Source organism: Capra hircus, unplaced genomic scaffold (genome assembly GCF_001704415.2).
Source record: "Capra hircus breed San Clemente unplaced genomic scaffold, ASM170441v1, whole genome shotgun sequence".
In the NCBI taxonomy this organism is placed as follows: domain Eukaryota; kingdom Metazoa; phylum Chordata; class Mammalia; order Artiodactyla; family Bovidae; genus Capra; species Capra hircus.
The window spans coordinates 158,395-177,128 of NW_017189962.1; the positions used below are offsets into that span (position 1 = coordinate 158,395).

Genomic DNA, 18,734 nt, shown 5'->3' on the forward strand with positions numbered 1-18,734 from the left:
TGTGTGGGTGGCCTTGGGCAGTGGCCCCTTAACGGGCAGGGCAGGGCCCGGCTGCCCCGCAGCAGAGCCCAGCAGCTCCTGTCCACAGGGTCAGCCTCCGCAGGATAGTGGGGTTTGGAGCCCCTGCTGGGGGACGTGCCCCTTGAGGTGCCACTGGTTGGCTCCCAGGAAGGCGAGCCTGTCAGCTGGTCTCCCGGGAAACGCCCTCGTTCCCCCAACCCTGCCTGTGTCCCCTGTGCAGGGCACAGCCTGCCTGGGTGGGGGCTTCTCATCAGGCGGCATCTCCAGAGGGAGGGAGACGGGTTGGGGCCTTCAGCCCCGAGGGGAGGGGTCTCGTTGGGGCACCTTCTCCCCCGGGGGTCAGGGATGACAGCCAGGACCTGACCTGCAACCCCTCAATGTTACACCTGGTTTACACGTCGCTTGTGTAACAATTTCAAAGTCATTTATAAACATTACATTGCAGGCTCACAAGAACTGGTGTAACGAACACAAACACGCACGTCACGTTTTATACACGTCAGCATTCCAGGTAAAAATATATATTTAGAGACAGCACGACAGCTCGCTTGGAAGTGACCGCGCCAGCCGGAGGCCAGCTCGAGGCCTCAGCCCTGCGCCAGCAGCTGCGCCCTGCAGCGCTCCCGCAGCCGGGCAATGCTGGCCCTGGACAGGCTCCCGGGCTCCGAGAAGACTCTCTGCAACAGAAACGGGTTCGTTTAGACATTCCCAGCTTCTGGTGCTGGCCGGGCTGAGGCCAGCGGTCAGTGAGCAGAGGAAGGTCACCTGTGTTCTTCATATGCGACAGAGCTGATTGAAGCTAGTGACAGAGCTCCAGCCTTAGCACGGACGCCTGTGCAGGGTGAGGGGAGCCCTCCCCGGAAGACGAGTGTGAGGGGAGCCCTTACCCCCCGGGAGGACGAGGGCGAGGGGAGCCCTCCCCGCCCCCCGGAGGACGAGGGCGAGGGGAGCCCATCCCGCCCCCGGGAGGGCTAGGGGAGCACTTCCCCCCTCCCCGGAAGATGAGGGCGAGGGCGAGGGGAGCACTTCCCCCCTAAGAGGATGAGGACGAGGGCAAGGGGGACCCTACCCCCCTCCCTGGAAGACGACTGTGAGGGGAGCCCATCCCACCCACGCGAGGGCGAGGGGAGCCCTTACCCCCCGGGAGGACAAGAGCGAGGGGAACCCTACCCCCCTCCCTGGAAGACGAGTGTGAGGGGAGCCCTTCACCCCCAGGAGGATGAGGGCAAGGGGAGCCCATCCCTTCCCCCAGGATGAGGACAAGGGGAGCACTTCCCCCCAGGAGGACGAGGGCGAGGGGAGCCCTTTCCCCCGCCGAGGATGAGGATGAGGGCAAGAGCAGCCCTTCTGCCCTCCAGGATGAGGACAAGGGGAGCACTCCCCCCCCAGGATGAGGACGAGGGCGAGGGGAGCAGAGGAGAGCTTACTGCAGGGTTGAGCAAGAACAGGCCGCTGGTGCCCCCTAAACGCCCCCAGGGACTTCAGCAAAGTGCTCTGAGGACCAGGGAGGGGGTCCGGAGGTGTGCGTGCAGCTGGCTCAGCTCTGAATGTCAGGCCTCAGGCTGGGCCACGTCTTGGGTTTCAGCCGCTGCAAAGCTCAGGAAAGTGCCTGGTGCCTGAGACAGGGCGTCTGGGACACGTGCTCCTGCCTGCTCACACTCGGGTCACTTTTAAAATGCTGAATCCAGTCCTTGAAGGAAACATCTGATTCTGAAGTCAGAGGCCCTGAGCCACTGGAATTAAAATTGGGGAACGTCCTGTTTCCACTCCTTGACTGGTTTTGTGCGCGTGTGTGCTGAAGCCACACCATTTACGCCTGAGCCACTCGAGGTGTGGGCCGAGTGTCGGCTCTGCGCCCTTGGGGTCACCTTCCAGCTCCTCCTCTCCCAGCCACTGCGTCCCCAGCACCCCTTCTATGAACCTGACTCCTCGAGGGGCCTTGTGTCAGTGGAGTCCGTCTTTGTCCTCTTGTGACGATTACTGAACATGATGTCTCCAGGTTCCTCCAGGGTGGAGCGGGTGTCGGGCTCTCCCTCCCTTTCAAGGCTGAGGGAAAGCCCATCGTGTGGGTGGGCCACACTGGTCCCCGTGGACTCACGTGGCCTTGCAGGCTGTGTCCACGCTGCGGCTGCTGAGACTGCGGGGAGTGTGTGTGGGCGGCCCTCCCAGGGGTCCTGCGTCCCTTTCCTTTCGGGAATACGGCAGTGGGTCGGCTGCGTCAGACAGCAGCTCTCTGTTCAGCTTCTGAGGAGCCTCCACACTTTTCCACAGTGGCTGCACCGTTTTACACGCCTACAAACGGTGCACCAGGCTCCCTGCTCACACGCTCACCAACAGTCGCTATCTGTGGTCTTCTGGGTGACAGCCGTCCTGACGGGTGTGAGGTGACGTGGGGCTTTGATCTGCGTCTCCCCGATGGCGAGGGAGTGGAGCACCCTTTTGTGTGCCTGCTGCCCACCTGTGTGTCTTTGGACAACTGTCTACTCAGGTCCTCTGCCCGTTTCTAGACGGAACTCCTCAGCTCTGTGTCCAGCCGAGGTCTCCGTGTGTCAGGACGTGGCCTGCACACACGCTCTTCAGTTGGGGGGGTCACCTTTCCATCCGCCTCTGCTTCCCTTTGCTGCACAGACGCTTTCAAGCCCCACGTGGTCCCCGTTTGCTATTCTTGCTTCCCTTGCCTGTGCTGAGTTCTTTGAGTTCTGACCCTGTAACTGCTGACTCTTAGCAGCTCTGAAACCTACTCAGGGCCTAGGAGAGACTAGACTTGAGAAGCGGAAGCAGGAAGGGACTCAGACTTGTTTCCAGTAACAGAGAAACTGCCTGACGAGGAGAACGGAAGGTGCCTGGGGGCCGAGGGGGACCCTGGGAGCAAGCCCCGGGCGACTTGGGGGCCGGAGGACAGACTCTGGAGGGCTCAGCTGACCTCTCCCCGTTCCAGTGCTCCTAGCTTCCGCGTGGGACCTAGGAGATTCTAGATGTTCTGGGACAGGACTTGAGAGCCCTCTGCTGCATGAACTGCAGTGTTGCGAAATACACAAGTCTGTAGAGACCCCCGACGAAGTAAGCCCAGGGTCGCTTCCCATCAGCGTGCAGCGAGCCGCCACGCCTGCCGTGCGCAAGGACACATTTCTTTACGCAGCACTTGTCCTGCCGTGTGGGGAGACGCTCCCCCCGCCTCACCCTCTGCGATCCCCTTGCATCCACTCAGCTCACAGGGCCCAGAGCACGTCCAGGCCAGAACACCAGCCGCCCTACCACGGACACGCAGCTGTCAGGGACAGGCAGGCAGGCCGCCTGCCCTCACTGGGCACCCTCTGCACTCGGGAGCCCCCCGCTCCTCCTTGGAAGCCCCCTGCTCCTCGGAAGTGTCGCGCTGAGCCCAGGAGCCAGACACCAAAGCCACACGGTCTGAGCGTCCGCACTGCAGTCCAGCAGAGGCTGGGCCGTGGGGCCGTGGGTGGCATGTGCCAGGCTGGGCTCCCGTGGGGACGGCGGGCTCCCTTCTCGGAGGCAACCACGCCTGGGCCCAGGGCTGCAGCCACACAAGCAGTAAGACCACCTGAACCCCCGGGCCGAGGGGCTGTTTCTGAGGAAACCGGGTCCAGGAGGCTCGGAGGCTGCCAGCCTGGGGGCGGCAGGCATGCCACCACTGTTGCACAGGGCGGCTGATGGCGCGATGGGCCAGGCATTGGGGTCAGTGGCCCCCCCCCCAGCCCCCTAAACCCCCCCGCCCCGCCCCAAGGGCCTGTGGGACGCAGCACCCGGGTCATCAACTCAGGTCAGCTGTCTACACAGCCTGCACCAGGCCTGGACCCCAGCGGCGGGGGACAGACAGGTGTGACCCCCCAGGGCGGCAGAGGAGGCGACGTGGAGGGCTGAGGAGGGTGGGCCCGGCGCCGACGGGGACGTCAGGGAGGCCCAGGAGGAGCCAAGGAGCGGGCCTGGCGGGCTCGGAGAGGCCCCAGGTGGCACCCCCCCACAGCCGACGGCGTGAGGGGCGTGGGGTGAGCGGGCAGGTCTCCCGGGGGCCCCGTGCAGCCGACACCCACCTGCATGAAGCTGTGGCACTCAGTGACAAAGCGGCCCCTGGTGATCTCCTTGAACTTCTCACAGAGGTCGGGGACACTGGTGGCCTCCAGGATGGAGGCCTGGTGATGCTTGAGGAGGGTCAGCGCCACCCGGAAGATGATCTTGGACCCCTCGCTGAACAGGCAGTCCCAGACACGCAGCACCGTCTGTGGAGGGAGCGGCGGGTCAGTGCGCAGCCGTGCCGCCGGCCCCGGGCCCAGCTGGGCGCCCTCACCTCCACGGGCAGGACGTCCACGAAAAGGCAGATGAACCAGCGGGACGCGACCAGGGTCCACAGCACGCCGTGGCCATCCATCAGCGCTGCCACCGCCGGCAGCTTCGTCCGCACCAGCTCCCCGAGCACCTCCTGGTCCGTCTTCAGGCCCAGCATCGAGGGGCTGTAGTAATCTGCTGTGGGGCGAGGGGGCAGGGATGTGGGTCTCACAGGCCCAGCATCGAGGGGCTGTAGTAATCTGCTGTGCGGCGCGGGGGGCGGGGGGGGGTCCGGGGGCAGGGACGCGGGTCTCACAGCCGGACGGCCGCAACCTGCGTGCTCCCTGAGCCAGGCAGTGGTGGGGGCCCCCGGGACCCTTTCCAACCCTTTCCAGAGGACCACCGGCCAGAGCGGGAGCCGGGCCAGCGAGCGGACGGTGAGGCCCCTGCTGGTACCCATCACGCCCGCCGCCCTTCTGTCTTTTGAAATGGATGTTCTCTTGCCAAGGAACTTTCCAGCTTGTTATTGTGGTAGGTCATCATAACGGTGTATTTAACCTAATGCTGGAACTTTGCCATGAAATTTCAGTGAGCAATCTGCGTAATAAAGTTGGCCATTCACTGCGGCAGAGACAGACATTCTTGCTAAGTATTTTCGTTAAGACAGAACCATTATGAGCGCTGACACGACTGTCACATCACCGGTTTTCAGGGTGTGCACACGCTAAACTGAGCCCAAGGCTGGAGAAGCTGTCGGGTCATTAACACCTGGGGCCTGGGGCGCCCCTCCCCACCATGCCCCCTGCCCCACAGCCCCACTCCGCCTGGCCGCAAGTCCAGCCCGCCGTCCCCTCTGCCCCTGACCAGGGGTGCCCAGTCTGGCCCCGGAGGCAGGGAGGGGGGCAGCTCTGAGTGGCTCAGCGGGGCAGACAAGCGGATTTGTGGAGCGCGAGCTCAGCACGTTCTCACATTGGCTACAGAGGCTTATGGCAGCTCCCAGAAGAGTCAAGGTCACCCCCCAAAGCTCGAGCCGGTCGCCGGAGGGTCACTGAAACTCTCCTGCCAAGAACATGGACAAACCCTGATGGCCAGCCCCACCTGCGGGGTCCCGTCTGCATACAGAGGCTGAGAAACTTCTCAGGGGCCCCTGGTCCAGCCTCCCCTCCCGGGCCCGAGTCAGGCCTCTCCCAGGGACCCCCTTTGCACACAGCCCAGAGGTGTCAGCCTGGGGTGCGGGGGATGAGCACGGCTGCAGGGCTGGGGGGTGTGCCCCGAGTCACCGCCCCAGCACAAGCCCCGCCGCCCGCCCTGGGCCTCGCTGTCCAGCTGCGGTGGGGGAGCCACCTGCTTCCCATGTCGCAGGGCAAACAGGTGGGACCAGCTCTTCGGGACGCGGATGCGTTTGTTCATTAAGGGATGGACTCCTCCCCGGTGGGACATCCCAGACGCCACCCCAGTCCCTGACGTGGTGGGGGGCACAGCGGGGCTTTTCTGCAGGCTCAGGAGTCGGAGGACAGACGGGTCCCTGGAGGAAGAGGCTCGGGCATAACCCTTCTGATGTACAACGAGCCATTTTCGGTCTGGGCCATCCTGTGATCTAGGCCTTTGCAGAAAAGGTCTCTGTTGCTAGAGGTTTTGTGGTTTTCAGTTGCTCAGTCGTGTCCGACTCTGTTGGACCCCGTGGACTGCAGCCCACCAGGCTCCTCTGTCCATGGGATTCTCCAGGCAAGAACGCTGGAGTGAGCTGCCATTTCCTTCTCCAGGGGATCTTCCTGATCCAGGGATCAAACTCGTGTCTCCTGGGTCTCCTGCGCTGGCCAGCGGATTCCTTACCACTGAGCCACCGGGAAACCCAGGTATAGATTTTAAGGGAACAAAAGGTCAACACACACAGCTACAGCCAGGCCGGGGTGACAACTGCCCCCCAGCAGAGACGACCAGTCAGTGCAGACCGCCAGCTCTGTTCCCAAGGTAAAGACGAGCCTGCAGCACCGTCTTGAGCCGTTCCAGAACTCCGACCCCTGGAGCGCTCGACCAGCAGGTCGCAGGGAAGCCAAGGGCCGGCGGTGGTGACCCCTGCTGCCCTTGGGCTGTGGGCCTGGCCCAGGTCCACACCGATCCTCCCGCCCCCAGCCCCAGCAGGACGGCGCTCGGATGCTTGGGTTAACACGACTGTTTGCTGCTGGGGAGTCCCTGGTCTGGGAGAGACCCCCGCACTCCCGTGAGGACCCCTCCTCCCGCCCTCAGCCTGGACTGTCTCTGGGCTCCTCACCCACGGCCGGACGAGCCCAGTTTCAGAGAAACAGCGTGGCTGTGCGTGGGCGGCTAGGCTTCTGCCGACTGGGGACGAGAGGGGAAGCGTGAAGGCCCGCAGGGGCTTGTCTGAGCGGCTGACACCAACAGATGAAACTCTGACACTGGTGCCACGCCGGGGGTGGCAGAGCCCGGGGGGCAGCACGGCGGCCCGGGACCCCGCCATCTCCGCCTCGTTAGAGTTGCGCTCTCCCGCCTCTGCTTCGACTCGACTGCTGAATCACGGTGTCGCGGGCACTGGGGGACGGCCTCCGGCCCTCGCCGCTGACGCCCAGCTTCGTTCGGCGCTGAGACCTGGCCTCCCTGCTCCCGGGAGACCACGGTTGCCTCGCCCCAACTCGGGACCACGCAGGTCTCCTATTTTGTAAACTGCCTGTCAGGCCTATTCTTCACCTCTTCTGTCGACCCGTATCCACCTAGACTTTTAGGAATTCTTTACACGTTAATTCCATGGATCCCTTTTTACTCTGCAGACTACGTCTTGTGTCAAAATCAGGTTTTAATTCTAACATAACGAAAACGATCAATCGTGTCTTTCGCGCTTTCTGAGTTTCGTTCAGGGGCTTTGTTCCTGCTCTGGAATCGTACTGTTCTCTGACTCGTTTCGAGTTTCAAAGTTTTGCTTTTTCATACGTCTAGAGTCTACCTGGAATCGAAATAAGGGTCTAGTTTTCTTTTCTTCTCTGCAGACCATCAGCTGTCACGGAATGATGTTTCAACAGTCTTTTGCTCGATACAACTCACGTACCGAGTACAAGAGATGGACAGACCTGATTGTCCCTCGCTAACCTAGCGACTGTTGCAGCACCTAAGCAGCTCCAGCACCCTCCCCTGCAGACTTCCCCGGTGGCCAGTGGCAAAGAACCCGCCCGCAATGCAGGAGGCCCTGGTTTGATCCCTGGGTCGGGAAGATCCCCTGGAGAGGGGCATGGCAACCCCCTCCAGTGCTCTTGCCTGGAGTGCAGAGCAGCCCGGTGGGCCACAGTCCACGGGCTCGCAGAGTCAGGCAGGACCGAGGGGCTAGACAACAGCACCACTCCTCCCTCCAGCCCTCCTGGCGTGGCCCTGCCGGTGACCCTTCCACTGACGAAGCCGCTACCCATCCTTAATCTATGGATTGACCCATCCACATGTTGAGCCACGCATTTAAAGAAACACGACTCTATAACCATCGCTCAGCTTCGGGTGCTGACATCAGGGTTACGTCAATGAGCTCTGCGTTCGCGTTCTTCCTGAGATCAGTCTGCACCACAGGAAGGCTACACCAGCTTCACAGCGCGAGTGATGAGTTCATCTGTCTCTGTTTTTTAGAAACTGGAAATTATCTGTCCGTTCCAGCTTTCCTGAGACGCTTTTCTCTGCATTTGGCCGTTCAGGGGTCCCGCTCCAGCTCGGCTGGCCTGTACGCTCCCACCGTCCATTCGGCTCTTCACTCCACTCAAGCTCTCTTGCGGCTCCTGGGACTCCCTGCAGCGGCTCCCATCCCGGCGCCCTTCGCACTTCTAGACTCCTCATCCCCTTCCTTCTTTATCAGTCTTGTCAGACGCCTGTGCATTTCAACAGTTTTCCCAAAGAACCAGCTTTTGTCTCAGCTCAGCTTTCTATCGTGCCATTCCCTGTCACTAACCTCCACTCCGTGTATGTGCTTGCACACCTGTGTGCACGCAAACGCAGAGCAAGAAGCTGGAAACGCACACACCACCCCGCTGAGCACGGGCGGAGAGCACGCGAGGGACGGGGACCCTTGAGGAGAGCGTCCACGGCGCGCCCTCCGTCCGCGCTGCAGTCTCGGAGCTTCTGAGAGGAGGATCTATCTGTGCAACTTTGGTGTAACAGACAGAAGCAGCTAAACGCAGGATGAGCGCGTGCTGAAGTGACCTAGCTTCTGCGCCCAGGGGCCTGAGGACGCACACAGCCCTGCCCAGCCCCAGCCCTGCCCGCTCCTCTGGAGGTTTCCTTTGGCTTTGAAGCGGGACCCATTTTGCGGTACTGACTGAATCCAACGACTGCTGGGAACGACACGTTACGACTCTAAGTCTCTGTGAGGAACCACGGGGTGGGGGGCACCTGGAGCCTCGCTTCTCCATTGCTCGAGGTCAGCCCTTCCCAGCCCTCACCTGTCTCTCTCAGTTGCTGTTGCTGCCAGGGTTTTAGGCTTTGTTCTCTGAAGTTCCCCAAATTCCCAAACGCCACCTGGAAGTGGTCATGATGGGAACCTCCATCATAATCTGGTCTCTGACGTAACTGAGCAAACGGCTCAGCGGCATCCAGGCTGAGACACAGCGCCGCCCACGGGGTGGGGGTGGCGGGGGAGAGGTCGCCGCTCCGCTGGGCCCCCACATCTTGGGAGCGTCTCAGCTCAACTCAAATGCAGGAAGACTGTCAACCTCAGCTCTCAAACGACGCCTTATGCTTCATCACGCCCGGACTTGTCAGCAGCATCGTTACAGCAACACCAGAAATCGAGTCACTCTTACTGCGGGACTCCACGCACCTGGGAGTATCCTGCCCACCAGGGCGTCCAACAGCCAGAAGGCTTCCTCTTCACTCTTAGTCACCAGGATCAGATACCCCGCGATGAAGTTCATCCCCTGAAATCAGACAAATGTCACCAGGATCAGACACCCCTTGATGAAGCTCACCCGCTGCAATCAGAGGAGGCCCGCGCCGACACCGGCCCCACCCCCAGACCCTGTAACCGTGTGGCCGCCGCCGCTGCTGCTGAGTCGCTTCAGTCGTGTCTGACTCTGTGCGACCCCATAGACGGCAGCCCACCAGGCTCCCCCGTCCCTGGGATTCCGCCCGCTAACTCCCCGTCTTCCTCATCCTTCCCTAGAACGCGTGTGATCCTGGAATGACCGTCCAGGGTAGCGTCGGCCTCACGGCTCTGCCATCGACAGACACGTGCGGTCAGGACTGACTCTTGGGACTCTGCCTTAGAACCGGGCAGGGCGTTCACCAGGAGAAACAACTCGGGCCGCTCGGGCGCCGCCTCCCATGGCTCTGAATGCCCAGCCGTCCTCTCGGGAGGTCTGGCCTCCAGCTTAGGGGCCTGGAGCGTGGGGACCCCACCCCCCAGCCCCGTCCTCCTGCCCACACACCCCCAGACACCACGGCCTCCAATGTGCACGGCAGGAGGGCCCGGCAGCCCGAGGATCGGCTCCCGACCCGGCTCTGCTCACGGTCTGGGCTGTGGACACGCGTCCCTGAGATGCTGCACACAGAGGACCTCCAGGCGCACGAGAACCGACCCCACTGCCCAACGCGCCGCCTGACTGCCCGGGGGCCCGGCTTCCGGAGGAGGCCCTGCATTCCGTGCCGGCCCGCCGATCACACTCACCCACACATGCACACACACGCACGTGTACACACGCACACCATCGGCTCCGAGGCGACAGGGTGCTGGTCACCCACGTCCCACAAACACAGCCTGTGTTCACGTCCACGGCTGCCCCCTCCCGTCCCCGCTGAGAGGCCCAGCCCGGGCTGTGGGGGCGTGGGAGCCCCGGCTGGGCGAGGCCCTGGGGTCCCTGGGGCCGGGGCTCACCTGGCAATAGCCAACGTGGTTGTGATGCCCGGGCTGTGGGCGCGTGGGAGCCCCGGCTGGGCGAGGCCCCGGGGTCCGTGGGGGGCCTGGGGCTCACCTGGCAATAGCCCACGCCGTGGTTGTGATGCCCGGGCTGTGGGGGGCGTGGGAGCCCCGGCTGGGCGAGGCCCCAGGGTCCGTGGGGCCGGGGCTCACCTGGCAATAGCCCACGCCATGGTTGTGATGCCCGTAGGCCAGCAGCACGTTGTACAGGGGGCCCTGCAGGCAGGGTTCCGCATCCTTCCGGAAGCGCACGTTGTCGGGGAAGGTCCTGTTCATGTCTGCGGGGACCCACATGGCACTCAGGGCGTAAGCAGAGGCCACCCCGGGCCCCCAGCAGCCTCCACCGTCGACTGGACTCAGGGGCAGAGGCGGCTCCGGGCCCCCAGCAGCCTGACCAGGGCCCCCAGCAGCCCGCAGCCCTTACTCTCCAATCAACACCAACATCAGCTCCTCTGACGAGGCCAGGCTGCCGGGTCCCCAGCATCTCCTCCCGTCCCCACGCTCCCAAGTGTGGGTGAAGTGTGAGCACTTTACATACAGCTTTGGAAATTCTCCCCAATTCTTAACACTGAAAACAGAAGCAGGCAGGGCACCTGAGAGCCCCCTTTGGAGACAAAGAGACAAAACTGAAAACCACCCAGGAGACTCTCGTGCTAGAGAACCAGCTGCAGCGTAGGAGACCTAGAGCCGCGGTGCCACCCTGGGTCGGGAAGGTCCCCTGGGGAGGGCCTGGCAGCCCACTCCAGGCCTCTTGCCTGGAGAACCCCATGGACAGAGGGGCCTGGTGGGCTACAGTCCATGGGGTTGGACACGACTGGAGTGACTTAGCACAGCACAGATAAACTTACCACCGCCAACTTCTGTCTGCAGGAGGGTGCCTGGCGGCCTCTCCCACCTCTGCCACCCCCTCCCTGCCCCCCATTACATTTCTGTGAACCTGCGTCCAGGGCAGAGTGGGGGTGGCAGACGGATATCCTCTGACCCCACCTGGAGCAGAGTGGCGGTGTTGTCGAAGGGACATACGTAGACACCGTTGATAATGCAAGGCCTCCCGGCGGCCTCGGGGATTCTGCCCCCAAGCTCGGGCCCCCAGCCCTGCACCTGCCCACAAAGACCAGATCTGAGCCGAGCGGCAAACGGGCTGCCTCCAAGCTTGTAATTTTCAATCATATGTTTTATACAAAAAAGATTTCTTTTCCCTGGAAATCTAAACGTTCTCCAAACCGGCACCCATCAGGGGGAAATGAGTTTTTCACTAATTCAGGAGACTGGCTGACTGGGCTCACGCCTGTGTAATGATCTTTATGACGAGAAGCTTTAGCAGATGTTGAAATCTTTCTCCCTGGCCCCCGCACCGGAGGCAGACGTGGTGGACGTCCCGTCTGGGCTCAGGTGCACGATGTGCCTGCTCTGCTGACCCTGCCCCACAACTGATGCAGGCTTCCTGATCGCAGACCAGAGCGGCCGCGTGACCCAGCGGTCCCACCTCGGGGTCTGTCCCCAAAGCACTGAACGCGGGTCTCGGAGAATCACTTGACACCCTGTTCAGCCAGAATTCACTGTAGCCAGGGGGTGGGAGCAGCCCAGGTGTCCAGGGACTGAAGACGCACACACACGGGACCTGGTTCAGCCTCAGGAAGGGCGGAAGCTCTGGCGCACACACAGCCCGGCTGGGCCTCTCGGACACTGTGCTCCGTGGAATCGACCAGACGCGGAAGGGCAGACACTGCCTGATTCCACCACGTGAAGTCTAGGGGGGTCGGACTCAGACACAGGGAGCAAACGGTGGAGCCAGGGCTGGGGGCGTCGTGTGCAACAGGACAGAGGCTCCCCTTGGAAAAACAGAATGGGAAACTGCGTGCTGTGTATGTTTCACCGTAATTAAAAGTATCCAAAACTCTGCACCAAGTAGAGCCTTTAAAATTCACTTTTCAGACAAACAACCACCCGTCACTTGTGGTCTCTTCCTGCCCATGTCAGCGCTGCTGGGCCTGCGGAGGGAGCCCACGCTCCCTGCAGGTCACGACAGCGTCTGTCCCTGGCCAGAAGGAGTCAGGGTGCGGCCGGCAGGCTCATCGGCAGCGCTGGGATCCGAGACCCCCCGCTCCTTACGTTGAGGACACGCCGCTTTCTCACTGTCCCCAGTCAATCCAACCTCCCAGACATTTAAAGTAACCAACTTTTTAAATGAAGAACTTCGTGTTTGATTTTCTCGTTCTCAGAAGCTGGCAAAATCGGAAAAGCAGATGTCTCCTAAAGAGCTAGTTATTCAACTTAGGTTAACCGTTTTTCTGAGGACTCTGCACTTGTGAGCCCGTGGCCGGCGAGGAAGCTGGGGTCACGAGACGGCGGCCAGGGCGTGAGCGTCTCTGGACACTCGGCATCGGCACAGAGAGCGGGGCGGCGCGCAGCTTCCTGCGGCTGTGTCTCGAGGCCTCGGGGCCACCCAGCCCTCGTCAGTTCTGACAGATTGCTCAGCGGCTTCCTCACGCCCCTGGGCAGCGTCTTGCAGAAGAAACCCGCTCTTCCCACCATTTTCCTTACCACCTAGCTGCCCGCTCGAGGATTTTCTGAACCAATTCTGACCATTGTCCTCCTGTCAAATAAGCCCGTTTTGCTTGTCCTTTGAGAAAGTGGGAGTCGGGTGCGCCTTTGACAGCGTAGGTTTCCTCATCCCCATCACAACCGAGAGTCTGGGTGCAGACACACTTCCCCTGGGGGAGGCGCCCCCACCCACAGGGCCGCCCCACCCTGGGGGCCTCCCCAGCCCGGGGCCGAGTCACCTGTCCGGATGGCCTCCTCCAGGCTGGCGCTCCGCTCACCCTGCAGGAGGCGCTGGTAGTAGCCGGGGTTCCGGTCCATCCGGGCCTGGGCTCCGCTCACCCCCATCCAGACTCGGGCCCGGTGCTCCAGCGGGATGCCCTTGCGGATGTAGCGCTTCACTGAGAAAGGGAAAAGGGCAGTTTCAGACGGGCCCCGCTCCAAAGGTTTCCACGGATAGCTCTCACAAGTCAGTAAGTCAGACATGAAAGGCAAGACAGGCATGTCCCGCCAACAGGGACAGGCCCTCCCTACAGAAGTCCGCTCTCCCCTCCCGCTGAGTGGTCGGCGGGCCGCAGCAGCCCAGCCTCCACCTCAGCAGCGGTGCAGGGACACGGGCTGCCTTCCATCCCCCAACCCGGCCCACCCCGCAGCCCAGGGCAGACGCCACCGTCCTGAACGCAGGTCGGCACTGGTTCAGGCACCAGCTGTACCGAACAGGAAACAATTACAGGACAATGTCCTAGGTTACAAGCGAAAAAGGCGCTGCTGCTGAAATCTCATAACTCAAGCTGACAGCCACCAGTCCACGAGCTCCTGAGAGCGCCTCCCCGAGGCCAGGTCGCGTGCACCCGCCGCTCTCGGGAGGGCGCTCAGGATGGGAGTTTGCAGAGGCTGGGGGGGTGACGAGAAAGGCCCAGAGGAAGGGGAGGACAGACGTGAGCACCACCCGCCAGAGGCAGAGGAAGCCAAGAACCCTCTGCAGCTCGGAGGCACCTGCGCAGCCAGAGGATCACGCGTGGCCAGAATGTCTCGGCCAGCGTGACGTGGTCCCCCCGCTACTGGACGTGGTATTTCAGTCTACCAAACACAGCAATCATTCAGCCGGACCGTCCCTCCAACCTCCTACTATTTACACACCACCTCAGGGCTCGGCATGCCCAGGGGTGCCCTGAATTAACCCTCTCTCAACTGCAAGGGGAGGGTCAGCCCTAGCTTTGGGCAGGGACCGCTCCCACTGAGACACAGCAGAAGGAAGGGACATACAGACGCTCCTGGCAACTCCAGGGATGGGCTGCAAAGAGCGGAAGTGAAAACACCAAGACAGCGTCACTTAGGCCAGCACCACACACGCGAACACGCGGAGAACTGCTCAGGCGGCACCCTAAGCGCGCACCTGCAGAGAAGCCAGGGAACCAGAGAAAGGGCGGGAGAGGCCGGTGCACCTTCAGAACCCCTCTACAGCCCTGCGGCCTCTCCCGGCCCCTGCTCTCCAGCCGAGGCCTTCACCCATGCCCGGGCCTGCAGCTCAGCGCCCGGGACCACACAGGAGCGGACCGTGAAGGCGACCGCTGCTCTAGACCTTGCGCGTGGTGGGGATTACCTGACTGTGCGTCTGTCCACACTCACAGGGCTACACGCCAAGAAGAGTGAACTTCATTTGCAAAGTTTTAAAAAATGAATATAAAGTGTAAAATACGTGGAGCAGGCAGTGGCGCCCCCTCCAGGGCTCTTGCCTGGAAAATCCCGTGGAAGGAGGAGCCTGGGGGCTGCAGTCCATGGGGTTGTGAAGAGTCTAAAAAGTGAAGTGGAAGCTGGTTAAACCCCCGACTCTGGCGTCGGATGTGGCTAGGCAGACCATACCTCGATCATGCCTCGGTTTCCTTCCAAAACGGAAGGAAAATGGGAAATTCCCTGCCTGCAAAGTGGAAGTGAAGCCCAGGGCCTGGACTACGGTCAGGGCTCCGGACTCCTGGGAGGTTGTGAGAAGAGCAGCCACGTCCAGAAGCTTCGGAGACTCCGGGCTTCTGCCGCCGTCACTGCCTGTGACCTGCTTGACGCAGTTTCTTTGGAAGAGAAAGAAAGTGGTCCTCCCACGCCCAGAGCAAGGGCAGGGCTGACGCACTCTTCATTCCGACACGCGGAGCAGCGTAAACTATGCCGCAGAAACAGGTGCGAAACGTTTTTAAAGAGAAGCTTGGCCCCGAAGAACTAACTCCCAGCTGTCTGCCCCAGGAGTTAAGCAGGTTCCCAGGGTTTTGTTTTTTTTTTTCATATTTGTCTTTAAACATGTCGTGCAATTTCATTCTTATTCAGATGGTGCTAACCCCCTCGCCCATGGGGCAGGAGAGAAGCAAACCAGAAGAGCTCCTCTCGTCAGGTCCCTCCACGCCGGGATGGACAGAGGCCCAGGGGCAGCTCCCTGGGTGCGGCCGGCCAGGTCGAGCGCTGAGAATGAGTGAGCAATCGCAGCTCCTGGTGGACCTCCTCACCGACAGAAAGCAAACACGGACCCACAGCGAACACCCTCAAGCAGGCTGAGTGTCAGCGCTCATCTGCGGACCCGGACACAAGTCCTCTCAAAAGAGAACACACACAGCAGAACTCAAAAGCAAGACACGGTTGAGGAACAGGGGTGAAGGCGGTCCTCCAGGTGTGGTCGCCGGGGTCAAGGTCGGGGCCCCAAACGGAGCTCCCACTGCCCACCCGGGGCCCACAGCCCTCACGGCCTCCCTCCCACGGGACGCCACACAGCTGTGGACACTCTGGCCAGCCCGGACCATCTGGCAGGAAGAAACCGTATTCCCGCTTCCTGACTAACAAATCCACTCCTGGTTACGCCTGACCACTCCCCTGGACTGCCACGGGTGCTGCGGGAACCCCGGCCGTCTCACCCGGAAGCCACACCAGCTCAGCGGCAACCCCCCGGGCACAGAACTGGGCGAGCCCGCAGGCGCCTCGCCAGATTCCCTGGAAGAACACCAGGCCGCTACGCCCTCCAGCTCACCTGGCGGTGAACCCCACTCCCAGGCCAAGGCTCACCAGGGATCAAGCGTATTTGCTCCTGAGCCTGTTACGCCATAATTACAAAGTTTAACAAACATTACACAAATTCAAAAGCTAAAGCAAAAAAGAAATAATGGCAGTTTCAATAAAACCAAGTTAAATTTTCAGAAAGAGTCGAAATGTGCTCCAAAAAGGCAAGTGAAGTGAAAAAGTCGCTCAGTCCTGTCCAGCTCTGCGACCCCACGGCCTATACAGTCTATGGAATTCTCCAAGCCAGAAGACTGGAGTGGGTAGCCTTTCCCTTCTCCAGGGGATCTTTCCAACCCAGGGATCAAACCCAGGTCTCCAGCCTTGCAGGTGGATTCTTTACTAGCTGAGTCACAGGGAAGCCCTGGGCAAAAGCAGAAACAAAACAGAACCGTCATACCAGGCAACTACAAAAGTCTAGGAAGAGAGCTAAGGTCTGGAAGGCTCTGCACTCAGGCAGCTTCTACTCCCAATCCCCTGGGAAAGCAACACTGGAAACCAGACAGCAGTCAGTAGTTCCCACAGGGGTCGTGTGTGGATGTGAGAGCTGGACCATAGAGAAGGCTGAGCGCCAAAGAATTGATGCCTTTGAACTGTGGTGTTGGAAAAGACTCTTGAGAGTCCCTTGGACTGCAAGGAGATCCAGCCAATACATCCTAGAGGAGATCAGTCCTGAATATTCATTGGAAGGACTGATGCTAAAAAAGCTGAAACTCTAATACTTTGGCCACCTGATGCAAAGAGCTGACTCATTGGAAAAGACCCTGATGCTGGGAAAGATTGAGGGCAGGAGAAGGAAATGACAGAGGATGAGATGGTTGGATGGCATCACCAACTCAACGGATGTGACTCTGAGTAAACTCCAGGAGTTGGTGATGGACAGGGAAGCCTGGTGTGCTGCAGTCCATGGGGTCACAAAGAGTTGGATGCAACTTGGCGACTGAACAGCAACGGTTTCCGTAGGAAAGATACAGAATTAGCATGCCGTCGCTGTGCACAGAAAAGATGACCAGCCAGACGCAAACGGCAGAAGCCTAGGGGAACGCACGTCCACGCGAGTGCCACGTGCAAAGGGGCACGGCAGAGCCCAAGGGGAACGCACGTCCATGCGTGTGCCACGTGCAAAGGGCACGAGTGCCTGCACATCTTGCAGTGATGGTCTGGGTCCCTGTTGGACAGGAGGCCTCCTCCTGCATGGAAGCAAACGGTGCGCCCTGTTCCTGGGGGGATGGGGAACAGTCACCAGCCGCCCCCCACGGGACACCGGGGCCTGGGCAGCTGAGAAACTCAGGTCAACTCACACCTTCGAGTGTGACCAAGATGTTTTCCCACCTGCAAAAGTTAAGTCTATCTTTGTATTTTTATATACTTGTACATAACTTTAAAAAACAAATCAAAAGAAAAAATGAAGCCATAGATGGCTGGAAGCATGTTAACGCCCAGCAGCAAGGCGGGCATGGCCCTCGGTACTACTAAAGACACGTGCCTTTCAATGACGGATGGCTCTTTAAAGATAAAGCTTGATCTGATCGCCTCCCCCCACGCTTGCTTAAAAACTGACTTCTTTCCCCCTGGCTGTCCCCTGGGTGCCCACCGTGAGCTGGTGCGGGCCCTGCTCCACCTCTGGCCCTCCTCTCCTCACCCCTAACGCTCTGGTCACACAGCTCGGCCCCCCGCGGCTGGGACCCCTGTCCTCACCCCTTCATTGTCGTTAACACCGTATCAGGAGGCCCCCGGGGGCACACTCCTGCCCACCCCTCACCTCCAGAGGGCAGGTCTGGCCTCTGTATCCTCAGCTAGGGAGCAGGCAGGCAAAGACTTCATTCATTTATTCAACAAACAGCTAAGGGACCATCCAGCCAACCCAGCCAGCACAGAGGGATCTTTGACCCCAGCGCGGAAACTAAGGATAAAGTGAGACCCACACGTGGAGTCCCAGAGAAGCAAGGAGAGGGCAGGAGGCGGGGAGCTGCGGGGTGGGGCTGGAAGGCTTCCCGGAGGAGGCGCTCCAGTCCAGCTGAAGCAGGCCCCGGGTCACAGCGTGGGGCGGGGCAGAAGCCGGGGAGGAGCAGAGGGGTCCACGGAGCCCCCCGCTTTCTCTCTGAAGGGAGCAGGGAGCGCTCCGCACAGAAGCCGGCGGGGGCACTGCCCTGGCCGCTCGCTCTGAGGAGCAGGAAACCCGGCTTCTTCTGGAAAGACGGCCACGGGCGCCAAGCGTCTCAAAGGGCGAGCAGGCCCCACGTCCAGGCGAGGAAAGGGGGCCTCGCACCTGGACCGCGCAGCGCCCTCACCTGTGCGCCTGCGCGGGGCACGGCTGGGATAGGGGCAGCGCCCCTGGCCTCGAAGGAACCCCAAGTCCTGAGCTGCCCTGAGCGCACGCACCGAGGACCGCACGACTTGTTGCGCACCCTCTGGGTCAGGCGCCGAACTCACCGGTCATGCTCCTCTGGACAGCACCTCCGCCCTTTAGGAGTCTGGACCATTTGATGGCCCTCCTGGTGAGGATCGCCAGGTAGGCGGAAAAAAACTCTTCGTAAGCTGCATAATCAAAGTCCTCAGGCCTTTCAAACCCATACGGATCGATCCTACCGCACAAAAAGGCCCAGAGTAAAGTTCCGCGCGCACGTGGACGCGGGACCCTCGGCACCCAGCCGCCCGGTCCCTGCGCGGGGCGCGCGGGCTGCGTGCCCCCCACCCGGCCCCGCAGCGGCGGCGGCGGCGGGGCCGAGCGCGGGCGCGCACGCAGCGCAGGGGCCGCCCAGGGGCGCGCAGGCGCCCGCACCGCCGCCCCCGCCCGCGGCCCGGCGCTGGGCCGGGGGCGCACGGGCCCGCGCGCCTACCTGGGGACGCGGTCCCGCGCCGCCTGCGCGCGCCCCGCGGCCTCCATGCCGAGAGGGGCGGGCGGCGGCGCCCGGGCCGCGGGCGGGGGGTGCCGAGGCCACCTCCCAGGGCTCGG

General features: G+C 61.6%; 1 protein-coding gene across 3 annotated transcripts; it reads right to left on the reverse strand.

Annotated features, from left to right (window-relative positions):
* Positions 1-423: 423 nt before the first annotated feature.
* GRTP1 (growth hormone regulated TBC protein 1) lies at positions 424-18,734 on the reverse strand. 3 transcript variants are annotated; one of them, XR_001917688.1, is made up of 9 exons: positions 18,619-18,716; positions 18,212-18,363; positions 12,988-13,146; positions 10,358-10,482; positions 9,110-9,206; positions 8,733-8,808; positions 4,325-4,500; positions 4,071-4,256; positions 424-698 (listed from the first exon to the last, which is right to left on the reverse strand). XR_001917688.1 is itself a non-coding variant. In XM_018044964.1 (8 exons), exons 1-8 carry the CDS (start codon positions 18,663-18,665, stop codon positions 609-611), a joined length of 1,032 nt encoding a protein of 343 aa, XP_017900453.1. In that variant the 5' UTR covers positions 18,666-18,734; the 3' UTR covers positions 424-608. The 3 variants fall into 3 exon arrangements, 2 of the variants coding, with proteins under 2 accessions (XP_017900453.1, XP_017900454.1); XM_018044964.1 differs by lacking the exon at positions 8,733-8,808 and having other exon boundaries at positions 18,619-18,734; XM_018044965.1 differs by lacking the exon at positions 8,733-8,808 and having other exon boundaries at positions 609-698; positions 4,325-4,497.